At 43.8% G+C, this 25,549-nt stretch overlaps 1 protein-coding gene across 2 annotated transcripts in view; it reads right to left on the bottom strand.

Moving 5' to 3' along the window:
- Positions 1-25,519, bottom strand: part of OSBPL10 (oxysterol binding protein like 10) — a 334,921-nt gene extending 309,402 nt beyond the window's left edge. For both annotated transcript variants that reach the window (XM_064378585.1, XM_064378586.1), the window contains exon 1: positions 25,146-25,519. In XM_064378585.1, coding sequence (XP_064234655.1) covers positions 25,146-25,426 — 281 coding nt within the window. In that variant the 5' untranslated portion in view covers positions 25,427-25,519. The remainder of the gene's footprint in view (positions 1-25,145) is intronic.
- Positions 25,520-25,549: the final 30 nt, after the last annotated feature.

The following is a 25,549-nucleotide window of genomic DNA, read 5'->3' as shown; positions in this document are numbered from 1 at the left end:
ACCATCCTGGTCAACATGGTGAAACCCCGTCTCTACTAATACAAAAAATTAGCTGGGCAAGCCTGTAATCCCAGCTACTCAGGAGGCTGAGGCAGGAGAATTGCCTGAACCCAGGAGGCGGAGCTTGCGGTGAGCCGAGATCGCGCCATTGCACTCCAGCCTGGGTAACAAGAGCGAAACTCCGTCTCAAAAAAAAAAAAAGTCCTCCTTCTATTTTTGCAGCACTATAAACAGTAAACTATCTACTCAGAGATCAGAAGCAGTCCTAAGGCCAGTTCTTTATTCATAACCTGGAAAATAAAATAAAAGCAACTTTGGCTAAGAAAACTACTATTAAACCCAATCTCTTTGCTATATATCAGAGGAAATTAGCATGAGACTCGGAGATAAGATATCCCAAACACAATCTTTTAATATCCAGGATCACTGGGTTCAAGGAAAAGCTCTCTGCACAATTTGAAGTTTTCTCCATCACTCAAAGCAGCTAATAAATAAACCAGAACATCAGATGAGCTCAGGGCATCAGCTAGATAATGAGAAGCCAGCGGGTATTCTTTGCTGTATAACAAAACACAAGGCAAAAAGACCATTTTTAGCATCACCTTTCTGGAGTTTTTCCAAAACTGTCTGAGAAGTAGATCCTGTTTCTTGTTCTAACTCAGCAACAAACTCCACGTGTAACTTTGAATTAAATGTCATCTGTCTGACGCGGTTTCCTCACCTGTAAAACAGAGGTTGAGCAAGCTCACCTGAGCATCTCCAAGGCCTCAGACTAATGCTCTATGAAGGAAAATGTTAGCCTCCCTCTCCCCTTGACTAGGTTATTTTGGTTTATCGTGAAAAACACTTCCAGAAAAAGGATACAGGAAAAATGCCAGGATTATTCCTGGATTGTGACATGTAGCCACTGTGCTACTTAAAATCAGTTTCTCTCAAATGCAGAAAATGAAAGTTGCCTATCAGTCAAGAAAAATAAAATTCTCCCTCTTTTAATATCCCAGGATCGCTGGGTTCAAGGAAAAGCTCTCTGCACATCTCTTAGGTCTGATGTACTCCAGTGGAGAAACGTTCTTTCAAACTCCCTGAGGCAGGGAGGACTATCTTGGCACTTTGCTGAGTACCTAAGAAATTACATACAGAAACGCTTCCATGAGCACGAAACAGCTCACAGTCTGCGAATCCAGCAGATACAGTGTCTCAGAGATCCCTTCTGAACTTTTACCAACCTCCCAAAACAGCACCTCATCCTGGGCCCCCCCGGTGCCAAAAGAATTCAAAATAAGGCTGGCTGCAGCCATACACCGCTTATCATTCAGACCCTCAGCTTCCCTCGCCATGTCCAGTAATACAATGTAAAATGAAACAAACCAGCAGCCTGCATTCAGGGTATTCACATTCACAATAAAAAGGGCATTTGCTGCAATTAGGATTATAAACAGACTGTGGAAATGAGATGCAATAGGGAACCAGTTTAAATATTTTGTTGTCTGGCCAAATTCCTTATTCAGATCCAATTGACCTAAATGAGAAAGCAGGGCTAAAATGGACACCATAAGGTTGCAAGCTAGTTTACATAACACAGGCCCTCCCCGGCTTAAACTATCCATTTCCAAGTAAGAGTGAAAGTTACCCCTTTCTCCTCTGTGTTTCCCTCTTCCCAAGCTCAGAAACCAAAAGAGCATCTCTGAACTTTCCCCCACTCTGGAAACTGTTGCAAGAAACTGTGCAACCCACTTCTCCATCAAGGCCATCAGCCATGTGCCATCTGTGCCCCCACCCCACCCCACCCCACGAATGCTCACCACCAGGAATTACCAGCACTCTCTCTTACAGAAAAACCATCCTCTTTATCCTCTTTAATCCTTATTCCTCCTTTAAAAGGAAAAACAGATTACAAGGTCTAAAACACTAAACTACAAAGGGTTAAAACCAAACTGCTTGAACCCCAAAGCTGCCAGAAAAATGGTAGAAGCCACCTAGCAGGTCAGATTCCCTAAGGGACTTCCCTCTGTCAATGTTTAACCAGGAAGCTACAGCTTTTTTTTTTCCTAACTTGCCAGAGCCATTCTACATCAAATATACTTCATGTGCAACCCACCCCATAAAGAATTAAGCTAGTCTATAACAAACTAAGTTCTGAAGCTCTCCAAACCCACTCTGGCTCAACAATCAAATACTGACCACCACCTAAGCAAACACGAGCCCCGCACTGTCCTGGTGGCGAGGCTGGGTCACAAGTCGCCAAATAGGAACGTGGTGAGAGAATCTAAATTTGAGGGATCTGCAGTGCCCAGGAAGCCGGGGAAGGCTTCGGGAGAAAAGTGAGCTCCCCAAGCTCGGAAATCTCACGTCTCTGATTTTATTTTAGTCGACAGATACTATTTTTAAAATTTAAAATATCGTTTTAAAAAACGCTGTGCATATGTTGGAGTGGGGGACACGGGAACTCTACACTTCCAATTTTGCAGGGAGCCTAAAACTGCTCTATTTAGAGAGAGTGTGAACTAATAATGCTAATAATACTGGGAGGGGCTGGGCTAATTCTTGGTGTCTTTTGACATTTGTATTTTATTTATTTTTTAGAGACAGGGTCTCACTACTCTGTTGCCTAGGCTGGAGTGCAGTGGTGCAATCATAGCTCACTGCAGCCTCAAACTCCTGGGCTCAAGCCATCCTCCTGCCTCAGCCTCCTGAGTATTAAAATTAAATGGTATATATCCTAGTGTATAATTATAATCTTTATGGAAATTAATGTACACCAGCAGATGTTCCAGTTATAGTTCTAAAGGTTCCCTTTCAAGATAATTGCTATTAATTACATTTAAATAAGTTCTCTAATTTTGCCACTACCAATTTTGTTCTGGGTTTTCTTAGGGTTTTTTTTTGGGTGGGGGGTTCCTTGTTTGTTGTTGTTTTGTTTTGTTTGTTTGTTTTGAGACGGAGTCTCGCTCTGTTGCCCAGGCTGGAGTGCAGTGGCGCGATCTCAGCTCACTGCAACCTCGGCCTCCTAGGCTCAAGTGATTCTCCTGCCTCAGCCTCCTGGGTGGCTGGGATTACAGATGCCCACCACCACCACGCCCAGCTAATTTTTTTGTTTTTGTTTTTGAAACAGAGTCTCGCTCTATCGCCAGGCTGGAGAGCGGTGACGTGATCCCGGCTCACTGCAACTTTCATTTTCCGGGTTTCAGGCAATTGTCCTGCCTCAGCCTCCCGAGTAGCTGGGACTACAGGGACGCACCACCATGCCCGGCTAATTTTTTGTACTTTTAGTAGAGACGAGGTTTCACGATATTGGCCATTATCGTCTCGATCTCTTGACTTCGTGATCTGCCCACCTCGGCCTCCCAAAGTGCTGGGATTACAGGCGTGAGCCACCACGCCCAGCCAACTTTTTTGTATTTTTAATAGAGATGGGGTTTCGCCACGTTGGCCAGGCTGGTGTTGACCTCAGGTGATCTGCCCACCTTGGCCTCCCAAAATGCTGGGATTAGAGGTGTGAGCCACCGTGCCCGGCCGGCATCACCAATTTTGGATTTGGGGTCCTGTAGTCTACACAGATCATTGTTATCTGTGTTAATAGTATCACAGATAACAATTATAATTCTGTTGAATAAATGATTTTCTAAGCAAATAATAAGAATAAAGTTATTCTTTCATGGGGATAGCTCAGTTTGAGAGATGAGAAAGTACTGGGCGTGAACAGTGGTGCTGGTTTCACAACAGTGTGAATATACCTAATGCCGTCAAACTGTAACTTACAAATGGTTAAAATGGTAAGCCTTATGTTCCACATACTTTATTATAAAAATAAAGAAACACTATTTTTTGAGATTTCACCATCTTTACATAGGAACCAACACAGGAGAAGTGACATAAATACTCTGCCTGATTCCAAGAGGCCTTTCTTTACCAGCAAGAAATGTACAGTTAGGGTTTCAATCACTCCTGTTACACTAAGCTGTAATGCAAGCTCCCTGAGACAAAACTTTTCCATTTGGCAGTTTTCACAAAGACCACAGGAGCATATAAAGGCTTGTCTAGGGGAGCAAATCCAAATCTCTTGGGTGCAAGGTACATGCACAATAGGAAAAGCCAATGCCAAAATCATTGCTGCTTTGATGGCATTCACTAAACAAATACTGAGCATCTACTATGTACCAGGCACTGTGCCAGAACTTAGGTCTAACACCTGTTCTCCTGGATCTTCCAATACAATCACTTGCTTCCAATCAAAAGACTTCACTTATTTGGCAATTTTGAAAAAATTACAGGAAGTGGTGGGACTCCTGTTTCTCAAAGGAGCCCTGTGTTTCCTTGTGTTCTGCTTTTTTTTTTAATTTGTACTTTGAAATGACTCAAACTTACAGAAGAGTTGCAAGAATATGACAAAAACTCCTCTATCTCCCTTCACACAGATTCAACAATTATTGATGTTTGCATACATCTGCTTTATCATGCCCTTTAGCCATCTCTCCCCTCCCTTCTCTCCCTTCCCACTTTTCCCTTCCTTTCCTCCCCTCTATCCACATCCATCTCCCTCTCTTTCCCTTGCCTTCTCTCCCTCACCTTCCCATCCCCATCTCCTCATATAAAGTGTTTCTTGCACTGTTTGAGTTGTAGACAACTCCCTTTATTCCTAAATATTTCATATTTATGTATTTATATATTTCCCAAAAACAAGGACATTCTCTTATATAAGCATATGATGATCAAATTTCTGACAGTTTAACATGGATTCAAGAGTTTTACTTAATACTCAAATGCTGTTATTTCTCCCACTGATGAGAGGAGGAGCAGTGCACAGATTCTAAAACAGTGATTTGAAGGCTCACTCCGAAACCACCAAATGGACTGAAGAGACTACCTGTAGAGACACCCCACCCGAAGAGACACCAGGCTCACTCCCTTGCTTTCCACGGGACATTTCCTGGAGGACTCCGGGCAGGAGAAAATTCTCATTATTTTAGAATTCCTTCCCTTATGACTTAATGAAGCTCTCTAACTGGAACAAATTACATTTAACCTGATTTCTCCATGATATGACTTAGTCCTATTTAGTTTTGTTCCATAGTCATGAAGTCTCCGGATAAAAATAATTTCTTGTAATAAAATTCAGCAGCATCACCTTTCACACCTTCCCAGTTCGTTTTTGTTTGTTTGTTTAATCTCAAACTCCTGGGCTCAAGCCATCCTCCCACCGCAGCCTCCTGAGTAGCTGGGACTACTGGCACGCATGACCACACCTGTCCCGTTAGATATTGTTCTAATCCCAGGAGCCCTCCTTCTCAGCATCTCTCCCGGCACCTTCCATTCAAAGCAGTATTTCCAAAGCACATCCAAACCAACAGGGAATGTCTTCAGAGACACAGGTAAATAAATCTCCCTGTAGAGATGGAGGCAGATGAGCCTGAGTTGTCTAATGATTCCTTCAATATAGCTGTCAGATGTTTCTCCAATGATTCCAGCTACCCAGCACTCTTTTTTGTTGTTGTTTGATACAGGGTCTCTCTCTGTCATGCAGGCTGGGGTGCGGTGGCTTGATCTTGGCTCACTGCAGCCTCCACCTCTCAAGTTCAAGCAGTTCTCCTGCCTCAGCCTCCTGAGTAGCTGGGACTACAGGTGTGCATCACCATGCCTAGCTAATTTTTGTATTTATAGTACAGACAGGGTTTAGCCATGTTGCCCAGGTTAGTCCTGAACTCCTAGCTTCATGTGATCTGCCAGCCTCGGCCTGCCACAGTGCTGGGATTACAGGTGTGAGCCACCATGCCCGGCCCTACCCAGCACTCTTAATGGGTCAGCAGTGTTCTCAGAACGTCTTTGATCAGCATCCATCCACTCATTTTAACCAACACGTATTTCCTTAGATCAATCTTCATTTGACAAGGTAAATAACATATTTACATTAAGTCTGAATTGGAGTCAATTAAATAGTCTGAAAAATGCATCTTCAAGTAGTCCTGAAGCTGATTTTCAGGTATTTACCTAAAATAATGATAGCTGTACCTCATGAAATGAACAACACCCTGACCTGAGATATTTGTGTACTTTCAGAAAATGAGCAAACATCAAGTTCTCATGACTCATCATCTGACTGACTTCATGTAGCGACAGGAAAATTAAATGTAAAAATAAAGTAGTCTGTAAAAGAACACACAAATGCAGGGGAAAATTTGAATATAAATGGCTTATTATGAGCAGAGGGTGTGCTTTCTTTCCAGACTACAGCTCCAAAATTATGAAATAAAAATTTTAAAAGTCAGTCATGATATAGAACTGAACAACATTATCAACTAACTGGATCAAACTGACATTTACAGCACAATTCATTCAGTAACAACCAAATACATATTCTTTCAAGTATACATGGAAGTCACCAAGATAGAACATATTCAATGTCATAAAATAACGCTTAAAAAATGTAGAGCAGGATCGGTGGGTCAGTGGCTGATGCCTGTAATCCTAGCACTTTGGGAGGCCAAAGTGGGAGGATTGCTTGAAGCCAGGAGTTCAAGACCAGACTGAGTAACATGGCAAGACCCCCATCTCTACAAACAAACAAACAAAAAATTATATATCTATAAAGTATGTTCTCTGACCATAATAGAATTAAACTAGAAATGAATACAGAAAGATGATAGGAAACTCTTCAAACACTTGGACGTTAACACACTTATAAATAATTCATGGGGCATAAAGAAAGTCTCAAGATAAATTAGACAATGGTTAAGGTGAACTAACATAAAAATACAACATATCAAAATGTGTGGGTGCAACTAAAGCAGTGCTTAGAGGGAAATTTATAGTACTAAATGTTTACATTAGAAAAAATAATTGAATAATTTAAGCATCTGCCTTAAGAAACTAAAAGGAAACTAAATATTAAAAAGCAGAGTAAAAGAATAAAAAGGATTTGAAATCAATTGAAAACAGAGAATGAATAAAGATCATAAATGAAACAAAAAGCTGATTCTTAGAAAGATCAATAAATTGACAGACCTCTAGCAAAACTGATCAAAACAAAAAGAAACAGGAACAAGTTACCAATATCAGGGAGAAGAAAAAGGGGCCTCATGAACATTAAAAAGATAATAAGGGAATACTACAAGCAACACTACGTACCTAAATTCAACAGCTTATAAGAAATGGATCGCTTCCTTAAAAAGCGTAAACTACTCTCAGAAGAAAACTCTCACAACTCAACAGTAAGAAAACAAACAACCTGATTGAAATCCAATTAAAAAATGGGCAAAAGATTTAGCTAAAGCTAACTTTACCAAAGAGGATATCTGGATGGCAAATAAACATATGAAAAAATGTTTAATCTCGTTAGCCATCAGCCAATTACAAATGAAAACCATGAGACACATTACTGAAATGGCTAAAATTAAAAATGCCATAATACCAAGTGCTGACAAGGACATGGAGCAACTGGAACTTACATGTGAGTACGAGCAAGTTCATGGACCATCTTTGAGGGGATTTTTTTTAAATAAGTGGTTAAAACACATTTTACTATACAAATAATAAAGATTTAAACTGTTACTTCTGGGCATAAATAACATGCTCCATGAGATAATGCAAGACAAACCAAATCAACCTTGCACATTAAAACCCAGCTCGAGAAAAAAAAGATCCCATTCCCGCACTGAGCCATCTTTCCAGCTCTGGGCCGGCATGCAGAGAGTTCATGCCACCCCATGTGTTTTGTTTGATTGTTTTCTGTTTGTAATTTTTTTAGAGTCTCACTGTTGCAGGGGGCTTGCCATTGCCCAGGCTGGTCTTGAACTCCTGGCCTGTAGTCCAGCTACTTGGGAGGCTGAGGCAGGAGGATTGCTTGAGCCCAGGAAGTTGAGGCTACAGTGAACTGTGATTGCACCACTACACTCTAGCCTGGACAACAGAGCAAGACCTCAGAAAAAAAAAAAAAAGTTGCTTACCTTGCTTACGTCTCAAAAAAAAAAGTTGCTTATAAGTGATAATTCATTATAATTTTCCTATGTTGGAGTCATGGGGAAACAAGCAATATGTTTCCTAGTTCATCTCATTTACAAATGAAAGAGACAGTTGACATTTATATCGAGATGAAAAAACTAAACAGGGAAGGGATAAAAACACAAATCTCCCAGCCTTTGATTTAATGGTCCTTTCCTAAGCTGCAAATATGCCGGCTTTACCTATTTGCTCACAGGCACTCACATATTCAGCCAATTTCATCGTAATGTCTGAAATCGTCTAAGAATCATTTTTATCACACCTGGACATCTTCTAAACCAGTCTGGATGCAGCTTCAAGAATGGGTGCAGGGCCGGGCGCAGTGGTTCATGCCTATAATCCCAGCACTTTGGGAGGCCGAGGCGGGTGGATCACAAGGTCAAGAGATCGAGACCATCCTGGTCAACAGGGTGAAACCCCGTCTCTACTAAAAATACAAAAATTAGCTGGGCATGGTAGCGCACGCCTGTAGTCCCAGCTACTCGGGAGGCTGAGGCAGGAGAATTGCCTGAACCCAGGAGGCGGAGGTTGCGGTGAGCCGAGATCACGCCATTGCACTCCAGCCTGGGTAACAAGAGCGAAACTCCATCTCAAAAAAAAAAAAAAAAAAGAATGAATGCTTCAGTGACGGCAAATTGGATAATGTTTATGAGATATATGCTACAGTCGGTGAGGAAGTATACACTGCACACCCCAAGGTTTTTGTTTTGAGGTCAAGTGAATTTTTGTTAACCTTTCAAAACAATTTCAAATTTACAGAGAAGTTACACAAATAATACAAATAGCTATTTACTACTAAAGAACTATCAACATATTACCACAGTTGCTTTATCATTTTTTCTCTGTGTATATTTTTTTCTGTAAATAGCCAACATAATGCCCTTTTACCCTTAAATATTTCAGTGTGCAAATGTTAAAATCAAATACTTGACGTGGATACGGTACTATTATCGAATCTGTAGACTTTATGCAAATGTTGCCAATCATCATACTAATGTCATTTGTAGAAAAAGAAAACGTCAGATCACAAGTTACATTTAGTTGTTACACAAAAGAATTCAAAGTCTTAAACTAGGTCAGTACGGTGGCTGATGCCTGTCATCCCAGCACTTTGGGAGGCCGAGGCGGGCGGATCACCTGAGATCAGGAGTTAATGAGACCAGCCTGACCAAAATGGAAAAACCCTGTCCCTACTAAAAATACAAAATTAGCCGGGCATGGTGGCACATGCTTGTAATCCCAGCTACTCAGGAGGCTGAGGCAGAAGAATCGCTTGAACCTGGGAGGCGGAGGTTGTGGTGAGCCAAGATCGCGCCATTGCACTCCAGCCTGGACAACAAAATCGAAACTCCATCTCAAACGAACAAACAAACAAAAAGCTAAAACTCAGAAACGAAGCAAAAATAAAAAAGGAAATGAAACAAAACAATAATATTAAAAATATCGATAACACTACAATGCTGGAAAGGAAAAGGAAGCAAGCCTTCAGATAAACAGAAATTCAGAAAATTCCATGATATGAATAACTGCAAGTTAGTTTCATCCAAGTTAGGTCATGCTTTGCTTCTATTTTTGAAAAGGAAAAAAACAAAAAAACAAAAAACTTTATCCAGACTTAACCTTGATTTCCCAGATACAAGTTTGGTCTTCTTTCTTTGATACAATAATTTTCTGAAGCGTATCTTTACATTCAACTCATAAAAACGGCCCATCCTGTTAATCAACGTGAGGGGAAAAAAAACATGGCTATTGAGACCATCTTCCTGAATGTTAGCTGACTTTGAAGGAATCATGAAAACTGATCTTTGACAGAAAAATTCCAGTTACAGGAAATTCCAGTTACAGTTGTTTAGTTATTCCAAATAACTGAACAACTATAATAGTGTTATGATGTACTTCAGGCCAAGGTATCAGCTGCAGACTTCTCATAAAAAGAAAAAGGCACGCATTATAGCCAAGCTAATAAAAATTACCACAAAGAAATGTGCTGGAGCAGAGAGAGGAATCAATAGGAAAGGCTAGATAATGAACGTGCAGCCAATGCTCCCCCAACGGCACGTACTAGAACAATGGGTTTTTGTTCTCTTCAACTTTTTAGACACCAGGCCACTAAATGAGTCCGCTGGAGTACGCACGCAGAAGAGCTCCGTGCTGTGTGGTTAGCCACGCGGATCAGAAGGCTCATTGTTAAGGTATTAGTAATAGGGTGGAACTCAGATACACAAGAATCCCAAAAGCAAAGTACATTCCACAGACGCATGATCCTATTTCAGCCAAAGTCCACATTCTGAGGTTAATGAATTGGGAGGGCAATGCATAAATCAAGACATCTGTCAGCACTTAGGAATAATCACAGGGCCAAGGAACCCCCTCATCCATCCCCTAAACACTCAGGCAGAGAAAGGACAGCCCAGACGAGGAAAGTCATTCCTAAAGACAAGCCCAGAGGTGGCAAGAGTTGGCAAGGTTGTCTAAAGAGAAAGCTCTAAACATACACAGCTGTGGAACAGTTAGGGTTTTGGAAGAAGAAAAACCAGCAAACACAACCCACACACAGAAAGATATTCTGCCCAAAGAAGGGCTACAACATCACTCATTAAAACACAGGCCTTGCCGGATGTGGTGGCTCATGCCTGTAATCCTCACACTTTGGGAGGCTAAGGCTGGCGGATCACTTAAGGTCAGGAGTTCGACACCAGCCTGGCCAACATAGTGAAACCTTGTCTCTACTAAAAATACAAAAAATTAGTCAGGCATGGTGATGGGTGCCTGTAATTCCAGCTCTTTGGGAGGCTGTGGCAGGAGAATCGCTTGAACCTGGGAGGAGGAGGTTACAATGAGCTGAGATCACGCCACTGCACTCCACCCTGGGTGACCCAGCAAGACTCCATCTCAAAAAAAAAAAAAAAACAAAACCACGGGGCCTCTTCTTTGGAAAGGCCATGGAGAGAAAGAGAGTATGGGGGCGGGGCGGGGAGGAGAATTCTTTGCAGTGGACTCAGCTGGTACTAGTTTACTCTGAGGCAAAGCCCTCAGTAATCTCATCTATAAAATGAGGGGTATGAGATCTCCAAGTTCCTTCTAGAGAAGTTAAAAGAAAACACTCTTTGCAGTCCAACAATTCCCTGCTCCACAATTTATTAACTGTGCAGTTCATGTCACTCTAGGCCTCAACGTCTTCATGTGTAAAACTGGGTTTCTACCTGGATCAATCAGGGTTAGATCTGACTGAGACTCAGAGCTTACAAAAAAAGTTTATTCCTCCCCCTCCCCCAGGGAAAATTCCAGAGGTTGCAGCCAGGATTTATGAGGTGGCTTTAATCCACAAAGTCCTCTGAGGCCAGAAAGTCACCTAAACGTTCAAGATGGCTGCTGGAATTCCAGCCATCATTTCTGTATTCTAGTTTTGGCCAGCATGTCTACATTCCAATGGGAAAGGAAAAGGTAAGAAGCGTCCAAAGAAGGTTCCAGGAAATCACTATGTGACAACTCTGCTTACGCCCAGATTCTAATCTCATCACCATCCTAGGTGCAAGGAGGAAGACGGATGAAAATACAGTTTTAGTTTGGACAGCCATGTCTCCAGCTAAAAACTGGGGTCTATAGCTATAGGAAAGGGACAGAATGGATAGCTTTGCAACACCCACCCCCATCTCATTTTAAAGATTAAATTGGATAATATATATAAAGTGTCTGATGCTTTGTGGACCCACAAATACACAGGGCCGGCATTCCCCTTGTGGTAACACAGGCCTTTTGTGATCTGTGGTCTCAGTGGCTGAAGAGGTCCTTCAGAAAGTAGCCCCTTTTTTAGCCGAGTCTGCCATTTACAGTCTCATCTCTGACCACACTCCACATACAACCTGCATTCCAGCCATACTAAACCTATCTCCTTTCACACCTCCAAACCTCTGTGCCCACAGGGGCTTCTACCGGGGACGCCCTGCTCTGAAGCCCCTGTCTGCAGGATGAACTCCTCTCTTCAACATCCTAGAAGGTCTGCCCCCACCTGCCACTTCTGCCCTTTATGCCCAGACAGAGCTGGCGCTCCCGCTCCCCGGTGCTTCCTACAGAGTAGCACTCACCAGCTGTACTGCTGCATCTGAGTGCTTGCTTGCTTCCTCTCTTTCTTTTTTTTTGACAGAGTCTTGCTCTGTCACCCAGGCAGGAGTGCAGTGGCACGATCTTGGCTCACTGCAACCTTCACCACCTTCTGGGTTCAAGTGACTCTCCTGTCTCAGCCTCCCGAGTGGCTGGGATTACAGGCACGCACCACCATGCCTGGCTAATTTTTGTATTTTTAGTAGAGAGAGGGTTTCGCCATATTTATCAGGCTGGTCTCAAACTCCTGACCTCAGGTGATCCACCCACCTTGGCCTCCCAAAGCGCTGGGATTACAGGCGTGAGCCACCATGCAGGGTCCTAATGAGTGCTTTCTATGTACCACCCATTGTCCTAAACCCTTTACACACAGCTTCTCAGCTGATCCCCAAAACTCTTTAACATAGACACTACATTATCCCCATTTTACAGATCAAGAAACTGCAACGGAGATCAAATAGCTTGTCCAAGGTAAAAGAGTAGAGCTGGAATGTAAAAACAGGCTAATGGACCTCAGAATCTACACTCTTAGCCACCACACTGGGCTGCCTCAACTGCTTGCATAAGAAATTTACACGTAATTATAGGGAAGGGATGATCAAACTACATCTCACAGGCTAAATCAGCCCACCACCATAAATAAAATAAACTTTATTTATTTTATAAATAAAGTTTTATAGAACACAGACACATCCACTTGTTTACAAAGGAGCATTGGGTAGTTGCCATGGAGACGTATAGCCACAAAGTCTAACCTATCTAGCCCTTTATAGAAAAGTCAGCTCCTGGCTGCTATGGAATGTCAGCTTCTTCCCTGGGTCTCCTGCTTCTCACATGGCATTTGGCATATACATAAAAAAAGCTCAAAAGTATTCGGGGCATAAAAATTCCACCAGGCCTAATTACAATCAAAGAGGAGTGTGTCTTGGGCATAGTGCTGCCAGCTCACTCAGGGCTTAGAAAGTTTCCCGACTCTGGGCCAGCCACAGTGGCTCATGCCTATAATCCCAGCACTTTGGGAGGCCAAGGTGTGCAGATCACCTGAGGTCTGCAGTTCAAAACCAGCCTGGCCAACATGGTAAAACCCGTCTCTAATAAAAGTCCAAAAACTAGCCAGGCATGGTGGCAGGTGCCTGTAATCCCAGCTACTCAGGAGGCTGTGGCAGGAGAATCACCTGAACCCAGAAGGCGGAAGTTGCAGTGAGTGGAGACCACGCCACTGTATTCTAGCCTGGGCAACAGAGCAAGACTCTGTCTTAAAAAAAAAAAAAAAAAGAGAGAGAAAAGAAAAAAGAAAGTTTCCCAACTCTGTCCAGACTCTAGTTCACAACCAGAAGGCCCAGGTATACTGCTGCGGTGGTCCCACACAGCTCTGATGTGAGCTGAGTGAGGGTCGTTTGCATCAGTCACCTGATTCACTCAATTGCCCTGAACCCAGGGCCAGAGCAGAGCCCCCAGTTCCACCCACACGTAAGCAGAATCTGAACCCCACCACTTTCCAAAAAACGTCCAATCCCACCAACCCACCCCATGCATGGCAGCCTGCTCAGGACACAAGGCTGGCCGTGCAGATAAACACTTAAAACATCCTGGAAAAGAGTTACTAAAAGCTGATATTGGTTGCTTTTCAACTCTATTTTCATCAATATATTTATAGAAAGGGACTAAACCACACGAAAACACAAAGAGTCCCTAAAAACGACAACACGAAAAAAAGATTATTCATGGTGCAAATGCCTTCTCTGACCTTCAAGGAGCAGACTTGCAACAAAAGACCATATATAATGTTTCCTAATTTTATCATGACTATCGATATCATTGCATGAGGCACAAATAGAGCATTTTCTTTCTGGGCTGTGACCATATTCAATCCAGTGTAGGTTATCAAAATTCAAATTCTGGATGGTTTTTCTTTTTAATTCTGTCTTGGCCTGGCCCCAAATCGCACCAGTGGGAGCCAGGCAGAACTGCAAAAAGCCTCCCACGTTTCCGGCACAATCATTTCAACCCTTTTTCAGGACTTAAAGGCCCATGTGGCTTCTTTCTGCCCAGAGTCCTCAGACAACTGTCCTGAGCAGCCTCTGAGGCACCACAGCAAATGCAGACAGCCACTGGGCAAATCAAATTGCTTAAGTCAACTGGGTCCTTATGCAATGGAGACGGGGGCTCATTACACCCGCAGATTTGCCAAGCCTGGGCTTCAGTGACCACCAACACACCTCCTAGGTTCCAAAAAGCTACCCACTAGTCTATCTAAAATACAAGACTCTCAGTCACAAACTTCTGCTGAGGACCTACTGTGCACCAAGCACTATTGTGGGACTGGTGCCTGTGGTGGCCTCATAACACTGTGAGGTTAGCATCATTTTACAGATGGAGAGACCAAGGCCCAAACAGTTAAATAACTTGCCCAAGGTCATGTGGCCAAAAGGAGGCAAAGCTGGAAAGATAAGATCTACACAGCTTCTCCCTAGACTGCCCCTCTCGGAAGCAACGCCACGGGCATGAGGAAGAGGGTGTCCTGTTTTCCAGAAGCTCTCCAGGTAGCAACATGAAGATGGCTAGGACGGAGAGCCATCTATTCATTTGTACAACGCTGGTGGAAGTGTGAAATGGTTCTGCTACTTTGGAAAACAGTTTAGCACTTTCTATATAGGATGGATACTTACCCCAAAGAAATAAAAGCATGTGACCACAAAAAGACTTCCACACAAATAGCAGCTTTATCTGTAATAGTCAAAAACTGGAAACCCAAATGTCCACCTGCAGGTAATGGATAAACAAACTGTGGTATATCCACAAGACGTAATACCACTCAACAACAAAAAGAAATGAATTATAAACTGCTGATAGGCACAAGTGCATGGATGAACCTCACAACATTATGCTGAGAAACAAACCAGATTCCAAAACAAATATCCTGCATGGTTCCATTTACACGAAACGCAAGAACAGACCAAACTAATTGGTGGTGATAGAAATCAGAAAGGAATTATGGCCAGGCTCGATGGGTCACACCTGTAATCCCAGCACTTTGGCAGGCCAAGGTGGGCGGATCACTTGAGGTCAGGAGTTCAACACCAGCGTAACCAACATGGTGAAACCCCATCTCTACTAAAATACGAAAACAATTAGCTGGGCATTGTGGCAGGCGCCTGATCTCAGCTACTCGAGAGTCTGAGGCAGGAGAACTACTTGAACCCAGGAGGCGGAGGTTCCAGTGAGTTGAGATCATGCCATTGCACTCCAGCAAAACTCCATCAAAAAAAAGAGCAAAACTCCATCAAAAAACAAGGAAAGGAAAGGGGAAAGGGAAGGAAAGAAAAAAGGGAAGGGAAGGGCGAAGGGGGAAGGAAATGGGGAGAAAAAGGGAAGGGAGAAGGGAAGAGAAGAGGGAAGGGAAGGGAAGGAGAAGGAGGAAGGGAAGGGAAGGAGAAGGGGGAAGGGAAGGGAAGGGAAGGGGGAAGGGATTGCAGTGGAAAGGGAACTGACTGGTATGAAGTACAAGGAAAATTCCTGGTGGGGGTCGAAGCGGGGCATGGGATGGATGTTCCATATCTTCTGGAGTATAGTTATATGGTATAAACAATTGTGAACCCCATCATACCAAACACCAAAGACCTGTGCATTCATTGTTTGTTAATCATACCTTTAAAAAAACAAGTCTTCAGACTAATGAGTCATTCTGGTAATAAAACAGAAACCACAGATTATTACCTGTATACTTCCAAAATTGATTGCTCAAGAAAATTTAAAGAAACCCCAAAGAAACTCTGATTTGCCTATTAAAGGAAATTAGGTTTACTTACAGGCATCAGAATCAATGTCCTTCACATTATTACTTGCCTTACATTTGCCCAAGGGGTCTATCTAGTAGACTGAGATGAGTAAGTCCACCCACCAACCCGAATTACAGTCATGATAGCAACTGGGCCCTATCATCAAACAGATAGACGCCTACTGCCATCGTAGCCACTGAAGGGTGGGAAATGTGGCCAGGGGAGGAAAGACAGATCTTAAGACCTATCTCAGAACTATGTGTGGGAGTCTAAATAATGACCTCTCCCCACACCCCACCCACTCCCGCATCCGCAGAGTAACCACATCCTAATCCCTGGAACCGATGAATGTTGCCTTATATGGCAAACATTTGGACCTGTGGCCAATGTGATTAAAGGTCTTGAGATGGGACGGTGGTCCTGGATGATCTGGCAATCACAGGAGTTCTAAGGGGAAGGTAGAGAGGAGGAGACGTGACACACACACAGAAGATGAAGATGTGAAGACAGGCAAAGTTTGGAGGGATGCGTTATCAGCCAAGGAAAGCCAGGAGCCACCGGAAGCTGGAAGAAGCAAGAAACAGATTTTCCCTCAGTGTCTCCAGAGAGAGCACCAACATCTTGCCCCACCAACACCTTGATCTGGACCCAGTGAAACTGATTTGAGACTTTTGGCCTCCAGAACCTTAGGACAATATACTTGGCCGGGAGTGGTGGCTCACGCCTGTAATCCCAGAACTTTGGGAGGCCGAGGCGGGTGGATCACGAGGTCAAGAGATCGAGACCATCCTGGTCAACATGGTGAAACCCCGTCTCTACTAAAAATACAAAAAAAAAATTAGCTGAGCATGGTGGTATGTGCCTGTAATCCCAGCTACTCAGGAAGCTGAGGCAGGAGAATTGCCTGAACCCAGGAGGCGGAGGTTGCGGTGAGCCGAGATCACGCCATTGCACTTCAGCCTGGGTAACAAGAGCGAAACTCCGTCTCAAAAAAAAAAAGACAATAAACTTGTGTTGTTTTAAGACACAAAGTCTGTGGTGATTTGTTTTAACAGCCACAGGAAACTACCACGGGCTGGAAGCCTTAAATCCAGTATGACTTCTGCCAGCAGTCCACGTTCTCCCAATAGTAACTCAAACTTCTAATAAATATTAAAATTTATAAAAGTCATTGTATAGAAAAAAAAATCACACAAGGTCTTCATTACCAGAAGCAGGCAAAGATTTCCTAAACAGGAGTCAAAAAAAATCATAAAAAGAAAAAAAATCAAAAATGTGACCACATTAAAACTAACAATCATGGCCCAGCAAGGTGGCTCATGCTTGTCATACCAGCGCTTTGGGAGGTAGAGGTGGGTGGATTACTTGAGGTCAGGAGTTTGAGACCAGGCTGGCCAACATGGCGAAACCCAATCTCTACTAAAAATACAAAAATTAGCCCGGCATGGTGGTATCTGTAGTCCCAGTTACATGGGAACCTGAAGGAGGAGAATCGCTTGAACCCAGGAGGCAGAGGTTGCAGCAAGACAAGATGGTGCCATTGCACTCCCACCTGGGCAAAAGAGGGAGACTCTAACTCAAAAAATGTAAATAAATAAAATTAAATTAACAATTCATGTTTATCAAGACATGAGAAGATGAAACAGCAAACCACAGAGAGAAAGAAGTGTGAAATGGGTCAGCTGCTTTGGAAAACAATTTAGCACATTCTACATAGGATGGATACACCAACAATTCTAATGCTAGATATTTACCCAAAAGAAATAAAAGCATGTGACCACACAAAGGCTTGCACACGATAGCAGCTTTATCTGTAACAGTCAAAAAACTGGAAACAACTCAAATGTCCTCTTACAGGTAATGGATAAACAAACTGTGGTACATCCGCAGGACATAATACCTGCAGAATACACTGAGTCTCTATATCTGCAGTGCCCAGGCTCATGCGTACAGGCAGCCAGCAAAGGACACGTACCCAGAATACATAAACATCTCTTAAAAGGAGAAAAAGGCAGACACCCAATAGATAAGTGGGCAAAGGACTTAAAGAGCAACTTGCAAAACATGACCTCCAAAGGGCCAACTAATACATGAAAACATGCTCAACCTCATTAGTCATCAGGGAAAGGCAAATTAAAATTGGATGACATGAAATGAGGCGATACCAAGTGCGGATGAGAATGTGGTACACACAGAACTCTCTCTACACACTTTTGGTAGAAGCATTAATGCATACAACCACTATGAAAAACTCTCTGCTAGTATCTAATTCGCTGGACATGAGCAAACTCCTAGGTGTATATCCACAGAAATGCATACATATGTTCTCCAAAACACACGTACTAGAATGTTCACAGCATTTTGACCCTATGAATAGGGTCAAAAACTGAAAAGAACTTAAATATTTATCAACCTACAATAGACACATGTATTTAGTATATTCATACAATAGAATACCAAATAGCAATGAAAATAAACAGATCACAACTATACACAGAAACATGCGTGAGCCTCCCAGACACAATGTTAAGAGAAAGCCAGACACATAGATCATGCATTATACAACACGCAGTTCAAAAGGAGGCCAAACCACTCTATGGTGCTGAGGTCAGAACAGTGGTTACCTTATGCGGGGAGATAGTGTAAGGAAAGGGGCTGTGGGGGTCAGGCATGTTTTGGCAGCTGTCTCTTAATCTGGGTGTGTTCCATTTATGAAAATCATTGAACTGCGCATGTGTCTGATTTGTGTACTTTTCTGAATGTAGATTAGACTTCAGATTTACCCTCGAAACTCAGAGTTAGACAGATGACATGAAAAGGCACGAGCAGCTTTTCTTTTTCTCAACAAGTTTTTCAAACTGCCAAACAGACCCAAGTTCACCTTAGGAAAACAGAAAAGAGAAGATAATGGAAATGGCCCACAATCTCACCAAGCAAAGAAAACCATTTTGGTGTGAATCTCCTCAAATACGCATACACTTTCAAAGGAGGGGGAGGGCAGATTCTACAGGGGATGTTAATACGAAGCAGGTGCTCAATAAATATGTTGAACCGTAAGTGAATAAGCAATATTAAACACTGTTTCGTAACCTAGGCAACCATCCCTTTTATTATTACCATCAATGAAACCATCTAGCGTCCCTAAAGGATTTTAGCACGCAGCCTCAACACACTGGCAGACTAGACAGGAAGATACGCAGATATTTCCTATGTACACGCAGACGAGAATACAAAACCCAGAGCAGTGACTTTCAACCCTGGTATCACCAGCTCCCTCTAAAATTATTGGGCTACTCAAAAAAAAAAAAAAACTTATTTTCATTCAAGGTGACTTTAAAAATATATACCCCACTGATGCCTTAATTTGGGACAAGTGGGCCCAAAACGCTAGGGGTGAACACTAAACACTCAAATTATGTTGTTAATCCAGATCAAGTCAAAAGTAAGCCCTGGATATTTGGTCCCTAACGGCCCCCAATGGGTAAGTTGTAGTGAACCCTAAATCAGGGTGGCCATGTCACAAGAAGAGTCACACTCCCTGACCCAGAACCAAAGACTGTTTGCAGAGGGCAGGACAGGTGATAAACACAGCAACACAAGGACAAGGTACAGAATCAAGACTTCCAATATTAACAATAGCTAGCCCTGGCTCAATAGAACTAAGCCCTGGTTTCCTTCCCTGTCATTTATTCATTTTCTTATCCAGTCGATAATATTTGCTCTACCCTTACTGTATACCAGACCCTGTTGTCAACACTGGAGATACAGCAGTGACAAAGATAGACAAAATTATCTGTCCTCAGGGAGCTTATACTCTAGTGTGGAGAGACCAAAAAAAAGTAAAATATAAAGTATGTCTGACGTAGCAAGGTGTATGGAGAGAAATAAAATAGAAAAGGAAGCCAGGAATTACAGGCTGGGAAGGGGAGCCATGAATGTTTGGTGCCAAGCTTTAAAAGGATCCCTTCAAAATGAAGTAATCATCTTCTCCCCAAAGAACTCTATGATAATTATGTTAATGTGGTCCCAGGGTAACCACAGCACTCAGAATAAAAACCAGGAATTTTATGGACCAGAAAGTGTCCACTTAAAAACAGACAAATTGAAGATCCAATAATAGCTACCACTTCTTGATATCTTGCTATGTACTATTCTCAGTCACTTATACACCGGTAATCTCATTTAATCTTCACATTGAACTATCGAAAAGAGTAACATCATTTTCCACATTTAACAGAAGAGAAAACAGAGGCGCAGTGCAATTAAAGAGCTGGCACACGTGTGCTAAGTGTTGACGTCAAGATTTGAATCCAAAGTCCACACTAGTCTTCCTCCCCAAATAAACGTCTACCTCAGAGGCAGGGTCTTGCTCTGTTGCCCAGGCTGGAGTGCAGTGGTGTGATCATAGCTCATTGCAGCCTTGACCTCTTGTGCTCAAGCAATCCTTCCACCTCAGCCCCTTGAGCAGCAGTGACTACAGGCCCAAGCCACCATACCTGGCTAATTTTTATATTTTTGCTTTGTGGAGACATGGTTTCACCATGGTTCCCAGGCTGGTCTGAACTCCTGGGCTCAAACGATCCTCCCACCTCAGCCTCCCAAAGTGCTGGGATTACGGTGTTAGCCAACACACCCAGAAAGTGTCCACTTAAAAATGGACAAAGTCTTCCTTAATCCTAGCCAAGATTTGTCCCTGAGCATTTTATTGAGTTCTTACAACCCCACCAATCACCAAAAAAAGAATTGGAGGTTGGTTCCACATTTGCAGCGTCTTCTTTTCTCCAAATAAGAAAAAGGGAATGGCAATGGCAACCCTTAGATATTTAACAATTTCTGGATCCAATTAGAAATTATTTCCTCAAATACTTGATATTATGAGCAAAATAGTTCCATTTTGGTTTGAGAGTAAAGTTAGCCTTAGGGCAAATGAGAGTTCATGCAGCCAGTTTCTTTTTTTTTTTTTCTTTTTTTTTTTTTTTTTAGATCAGAGTCTTGCTCTGTCACCAGGCTGGAATGCAGTGGCGCAATCTTGGCTCGCTTCAACCTCGGCCTCCTGGGTTCAAGGGATTCTTCCGCTTCAGCCTCCTGAGTAGCTGGGGCCACAGGCACGTGCCACCACACCTGGCTAATTTTTTTTGGTATTTTTAGTAGAGACGGTTTCACCATGTTGGCCAGGATGGTCTCGATCTCTTGACCTCGTGATCCGCCTGCCTCGGACTCCCAAAGTGCTGGGATTACAGGCATGAGCCACCACACCCGGCCCATACAGCCAGTTTCTTAAAAGGCACAGTAGGCAACTCAAACTGAACACAGTCCAAACAGAACTCTTGGCCGAGCGCCACCCTCCCCACAAACACATTCCTCTCCTGTGATCCTCATCTCCACAAAGGACGTCTCAACCTCCCAGCGTCTCAGGCCCATAAATCACGAGTTATCCTTGCCTGTCTCGCACTGCCACATCAAATTCATCAGCAACTTCCATCCTCTCCACACCAGATCTATCCCTTCTCCAATTCTCCGCCAACCCCCAGTCCAAGCTGCCAGCATCTCTTTCCTGGACCCCTCACATGGGCTCCTAACTGGTCTTCCAGCTTCATGCTTTGGCCCCTTGAAAATCTCATCTCTACACAGCAGCCAGAGTGACCTAATAAATGTCACTTCCCTTCCTAAAATCCTTCTGTGCCACCAGAACCCCGTCTGAAATTGTAATCCTGGCCAACCAGGTGCTATGTCATCTGCCTCCCCAGGTTCTTGAGTTTACTCTTCCCTTGGTTCACGGTATATGAGTGATAAGATGGGTTTAATAAGGCTGGCCGAGGTGGGCAGATCACGAGGTCAAGAGATCGAGACCATCCTGGCCAATATGGTGAAACCCCATCTCTACTAAAAATACAAAAATTAGCTTGGCGTAGTAGCACGTGCCTGTAGTCCCAGCTGCTCAGGAGGCTGAGGCAGGAGAATTGCTTGAAGCAGGGAGGTGGGGAGTTGCAGTTAGCCGATTATCACGCCATTGCATTCCAGCCTGGTGACAGAGCAAGGCTCTGTCTCAAAAAAAAAAAAAAAAAAGATGGGTAATAAAAGAGTGCTCTAAATTAAAATGTGAATAGCAATAAAGACACTAAACTCACACTTAAAATTATTCCTACAAATACTTCCCTTTATCTCATCACCTTTTTTTTAATCTTCATAGCACTTGCCACTTTCTGGATTCATTGTAATGCCATCCTGTAACTCTATACAACGTTATTATGCCTGAAATATTTTCTTTAAATATCTGTAATAATGAATTACAGAAAGCCGTTAATGCACGTTTTTCGCATATTCTAAGTATTTCACATTCTCATCCAGTGAGTGTGAGTCAAATGTCCTGAACTTACTCTCCTGAGTTGAGCATGTTCCCATCATGCAGTTTTCTTTCCTGTGACCTCTCTTTATTCATTTATTTCGTGTTCTGGCCCAAACTGCCTTCCTAAGGGCATGAGGATGAGGCTACAAATAAAGGCAGAATATGATGCCAAACGTTAAAATATAAGCTTTACAGCAACTTGAGGACATGCAAGAGGACACCAGGGTACAAACTGTTAGTGGGTGATCGGTGTTAAGTCCTGGGAGCTGAAGAGCATTACAATTGCACAGCAGCCTGAGAGGTCAAACCAAGAACTTGGTAGCTACAGACTTGTCATTAACTGTGGGCACTTTGAAAAGAACTGCCAAAGGAAGATGCCATGAGGCCCATAAGGAAAGACAGCATGAATCAGCCGGTTACCTGTCACTAAGGCATTTCCCAGGACCAGGAGAAAGTGGTAGCTCCAGCTCCTGGAACAGTGCCCGGCACATAGTAAGTGCTCAATAAAACAATCTCTGAATAGATAAATTAATTGAACAAATGAATGCATTTTCAAAGTTTCTATTTTTATCCTCTTCTCTCTTCCTTTTCACTAATCCAGCTCTCCCTTCATAAGACCCCTCTAGAAGGGAGAATTTTGTAATCACAGAGTCATCGTAAATCTTCTCCAAACCACTAATGGACCCTCAGCCATTGTTCAGAGAACGCAATGTGGGAAATAGAAACCCTGACACTGAGATGTTAACAATTATAGACAATGCTGATGGAGTCAGTGGTAGACTTGGAAAACGGTGAGTACACTGTGGTAAGAACAAACACTGGCAGACAGCTATAAATCGCAGTAAACAAACTCAGTAAAGATGAGACATCACTTAAGCATGCTCAGAAGTGTACATAATACCACATTTCACCCAGGTAGCCTGCAATCACGTAGGTATTATTGTCATTAAGCGTGCCTCTTCTCAACCTTGCCTCCAATCTAAACACCAAAATGGGTTTAAAATAATGCAAAAGAAAGTTACCCCAGTGCCTCCTAAGTCCACTCCAAAGAACAAATCCTTTAATACACATTGCAGGTGAAATAATTGTTCCCCAGCAAGTAAATAATAAAATAACTGAAATCCAGGGTAAAAGCTGTTGGCCTCATAAGCTACTTGAAAAAAAGGCTATTAAAAGTGATTACTCAACACACCAACAAAATGCTGTCACTGATAAGACCCCTTGAGTTGCCATGGATAAGACACAATTAGCAAGAACTGAAATCAGATTTAGTCATCTCCTGTCTCCCTCTACCTACGGCACTCTACCTATTCTTTTTCAGCTTTCACAAATTGAAAGGGGAAAGGGAGAGGCAACAGCGGACACTAGGACTATTTTGAAAAATAAAAGGATTCAAAAGTTAAGTGCAACTTCCACTAACATAGTAACACATCTCCCAGGAAGCCCAGGTGACTCAGAAAGTCCTGTATGCAGAGTATCAATACAGAAACAACTGTTACCTTACTTCAAAAGTCCTCTTCCTTCAAGTTCAGTTTCATGTAAATAACTGCCTGATATGTTTCAGATGGAAGCAAATCTGAACATTTCCCAACAATCTACAGGAAGAAATAACCAAGTAAGATAGGCCATGCAGCAGAGATAAGCAACTTTCCAGGGTATGATTTAAATCTCACAAACATCCTTAAAAGCCCCGAGTCTATTAAAATCTGGGGACTATTAGGCAGAACAAAATATCCCACCAACCACCTCTCCAAAAAGCATTGTTCTCCTCTCATGGGACATTTGTATTTCCCTCTGGCTTGCTTTTGAAAAACAATTTGAAAAAAAAAAAACAGTAAACAGCAGTGCCACATCTGTTCCTGTATTCCTCACGATGGCAGATCTCACACACACTACCACCATTCCAAACCATTCCAAGTCTCCTGAGCCCTTTCCTCGCCAGCCCCATCCTTCCGCCTGTGTGTAACTAGGCTTCTCAACTGTGAGGGGGAAGTGAGCAGGAAACTCCAAAAGGGACCTGAAGAGGAAATAATGATAATAATGTAAATTGTTATTAATATTAAAAGGGAGGAGGGTTTTTTGTTTTTTTTTTGGGTTGGAGTCTCACACTGTCGCCTGGGCTGCTGCAATCTCCACCTCCCGGGTTCAAGTGATTCTTCTGCCTCAGCCTCCGAGTAGCTGGGATTACAGGCGCCCGCCACCACGCCCGGCTAATTTTTTGTATTCTTAGTAGAGACAGGGTTTCACTATGGTGGACAGGCTGGTCTCGAACCCCTGACCTCGTGATCTGCCCGCCTCATACTCCCAAAGTGCTGGGATTACAGGCGTGAGCCACTGCACCCAGCCTCTTTCTTTTTTAAACAAAACTTCCATTACAGAGATCGGAGGTTGCAAGGCACAAACTGGGGCAGGGCTATGTACGGTCTCCCAGGATGACAAGTGGCAGGTTTTTGTTGATGGTGGTGGTGTTCGGAAGCACCAAACTTTAAAATGAACTGTGTTACGCAGAGAATTGCTGTAATCGGAGCAGACGTGCTAAGGCTTTTTCACCCAGGCACAAAGCACGCCCCTTTTGCCTCTCTTTCCCAGTCATTCTTCAGAGGTGCGGGAAACCGCGGGCAACCAGAGCACCGGGACCAGCACGCTCCTCCTGCCACTCCAGTCTCTGCAGGTCCCAGCACAGAAGAAAACCAGGGCTCTCGCCTCCCTCCCCGCCACTGCGGTGCGGTCCTGGGGTGGGGCCACGGCACGCCCCATCCTGGGCACCCCACCTGGAGGGGAGCAGGGACGCAGGAAGGGCACCTAGCGGAGGCATCACCAGTTTCGCTGAAGGCACAACCGAGCGAGCGCGCGCGCGCGCGCACACACACACACACACACACACATACATACACACACAGCGGCGCGGGCGGCTGGCACGTTACCTGTTCTGCCAGCCCTGGAGGAGGTTGGTGTATTTGCTGAGCACGCCCTCGAGCGCCGGCTCCCTCCTGCGGCCGCCTCCCCCGGACGGGCTAGCGGCCACCGAGCCCGGGCTGCTGCGGCTGCCCCCGCCACCAAGCCCGGCCGCCGCCGACCGGCTGGAGACCCCCCGGCCCGCCAGAGAGCAGGAGGGCGAGGAGCCCGCCGAAGTGGCACGGCTGCTGCTGCGGCTGCTGCTGTTGCTGCCCCCGCCGCCGTCTGCGCCCTGGGCCGCCCTCTCCATGATCCGTGCGCGCCCGGGACGCGGGTGCCCGCCGCGGTGGCGGCCCCGGCACAGCAGCGGCGGCGGCGGCGGCGGCGGCTGCTACAGCTCCGGGCGTCCGGGCCGCGCGTGGTTGCTCCAAAT

The sequence above is a fragment of the Aotus nancymaae genome, unplaced genomic scaffold (genome assembly GCF_030222135.1).
Source record: "Aotus nancymaae isolate 86718 unplaced genomic scaffold, 86718_ANA_hifiasm-v0.15.2.pri h1tg000019l, whole genome shotgun sequence".
Lineage (NCBI taxonomy): Eukaryota > Metazoa > Chordata > Mammalia > Primates > Aotidae > Aotus > Aotus nancymaae.
This window is presented reverse-complemented; position numbering and strand designations above follow the sequence as displayed.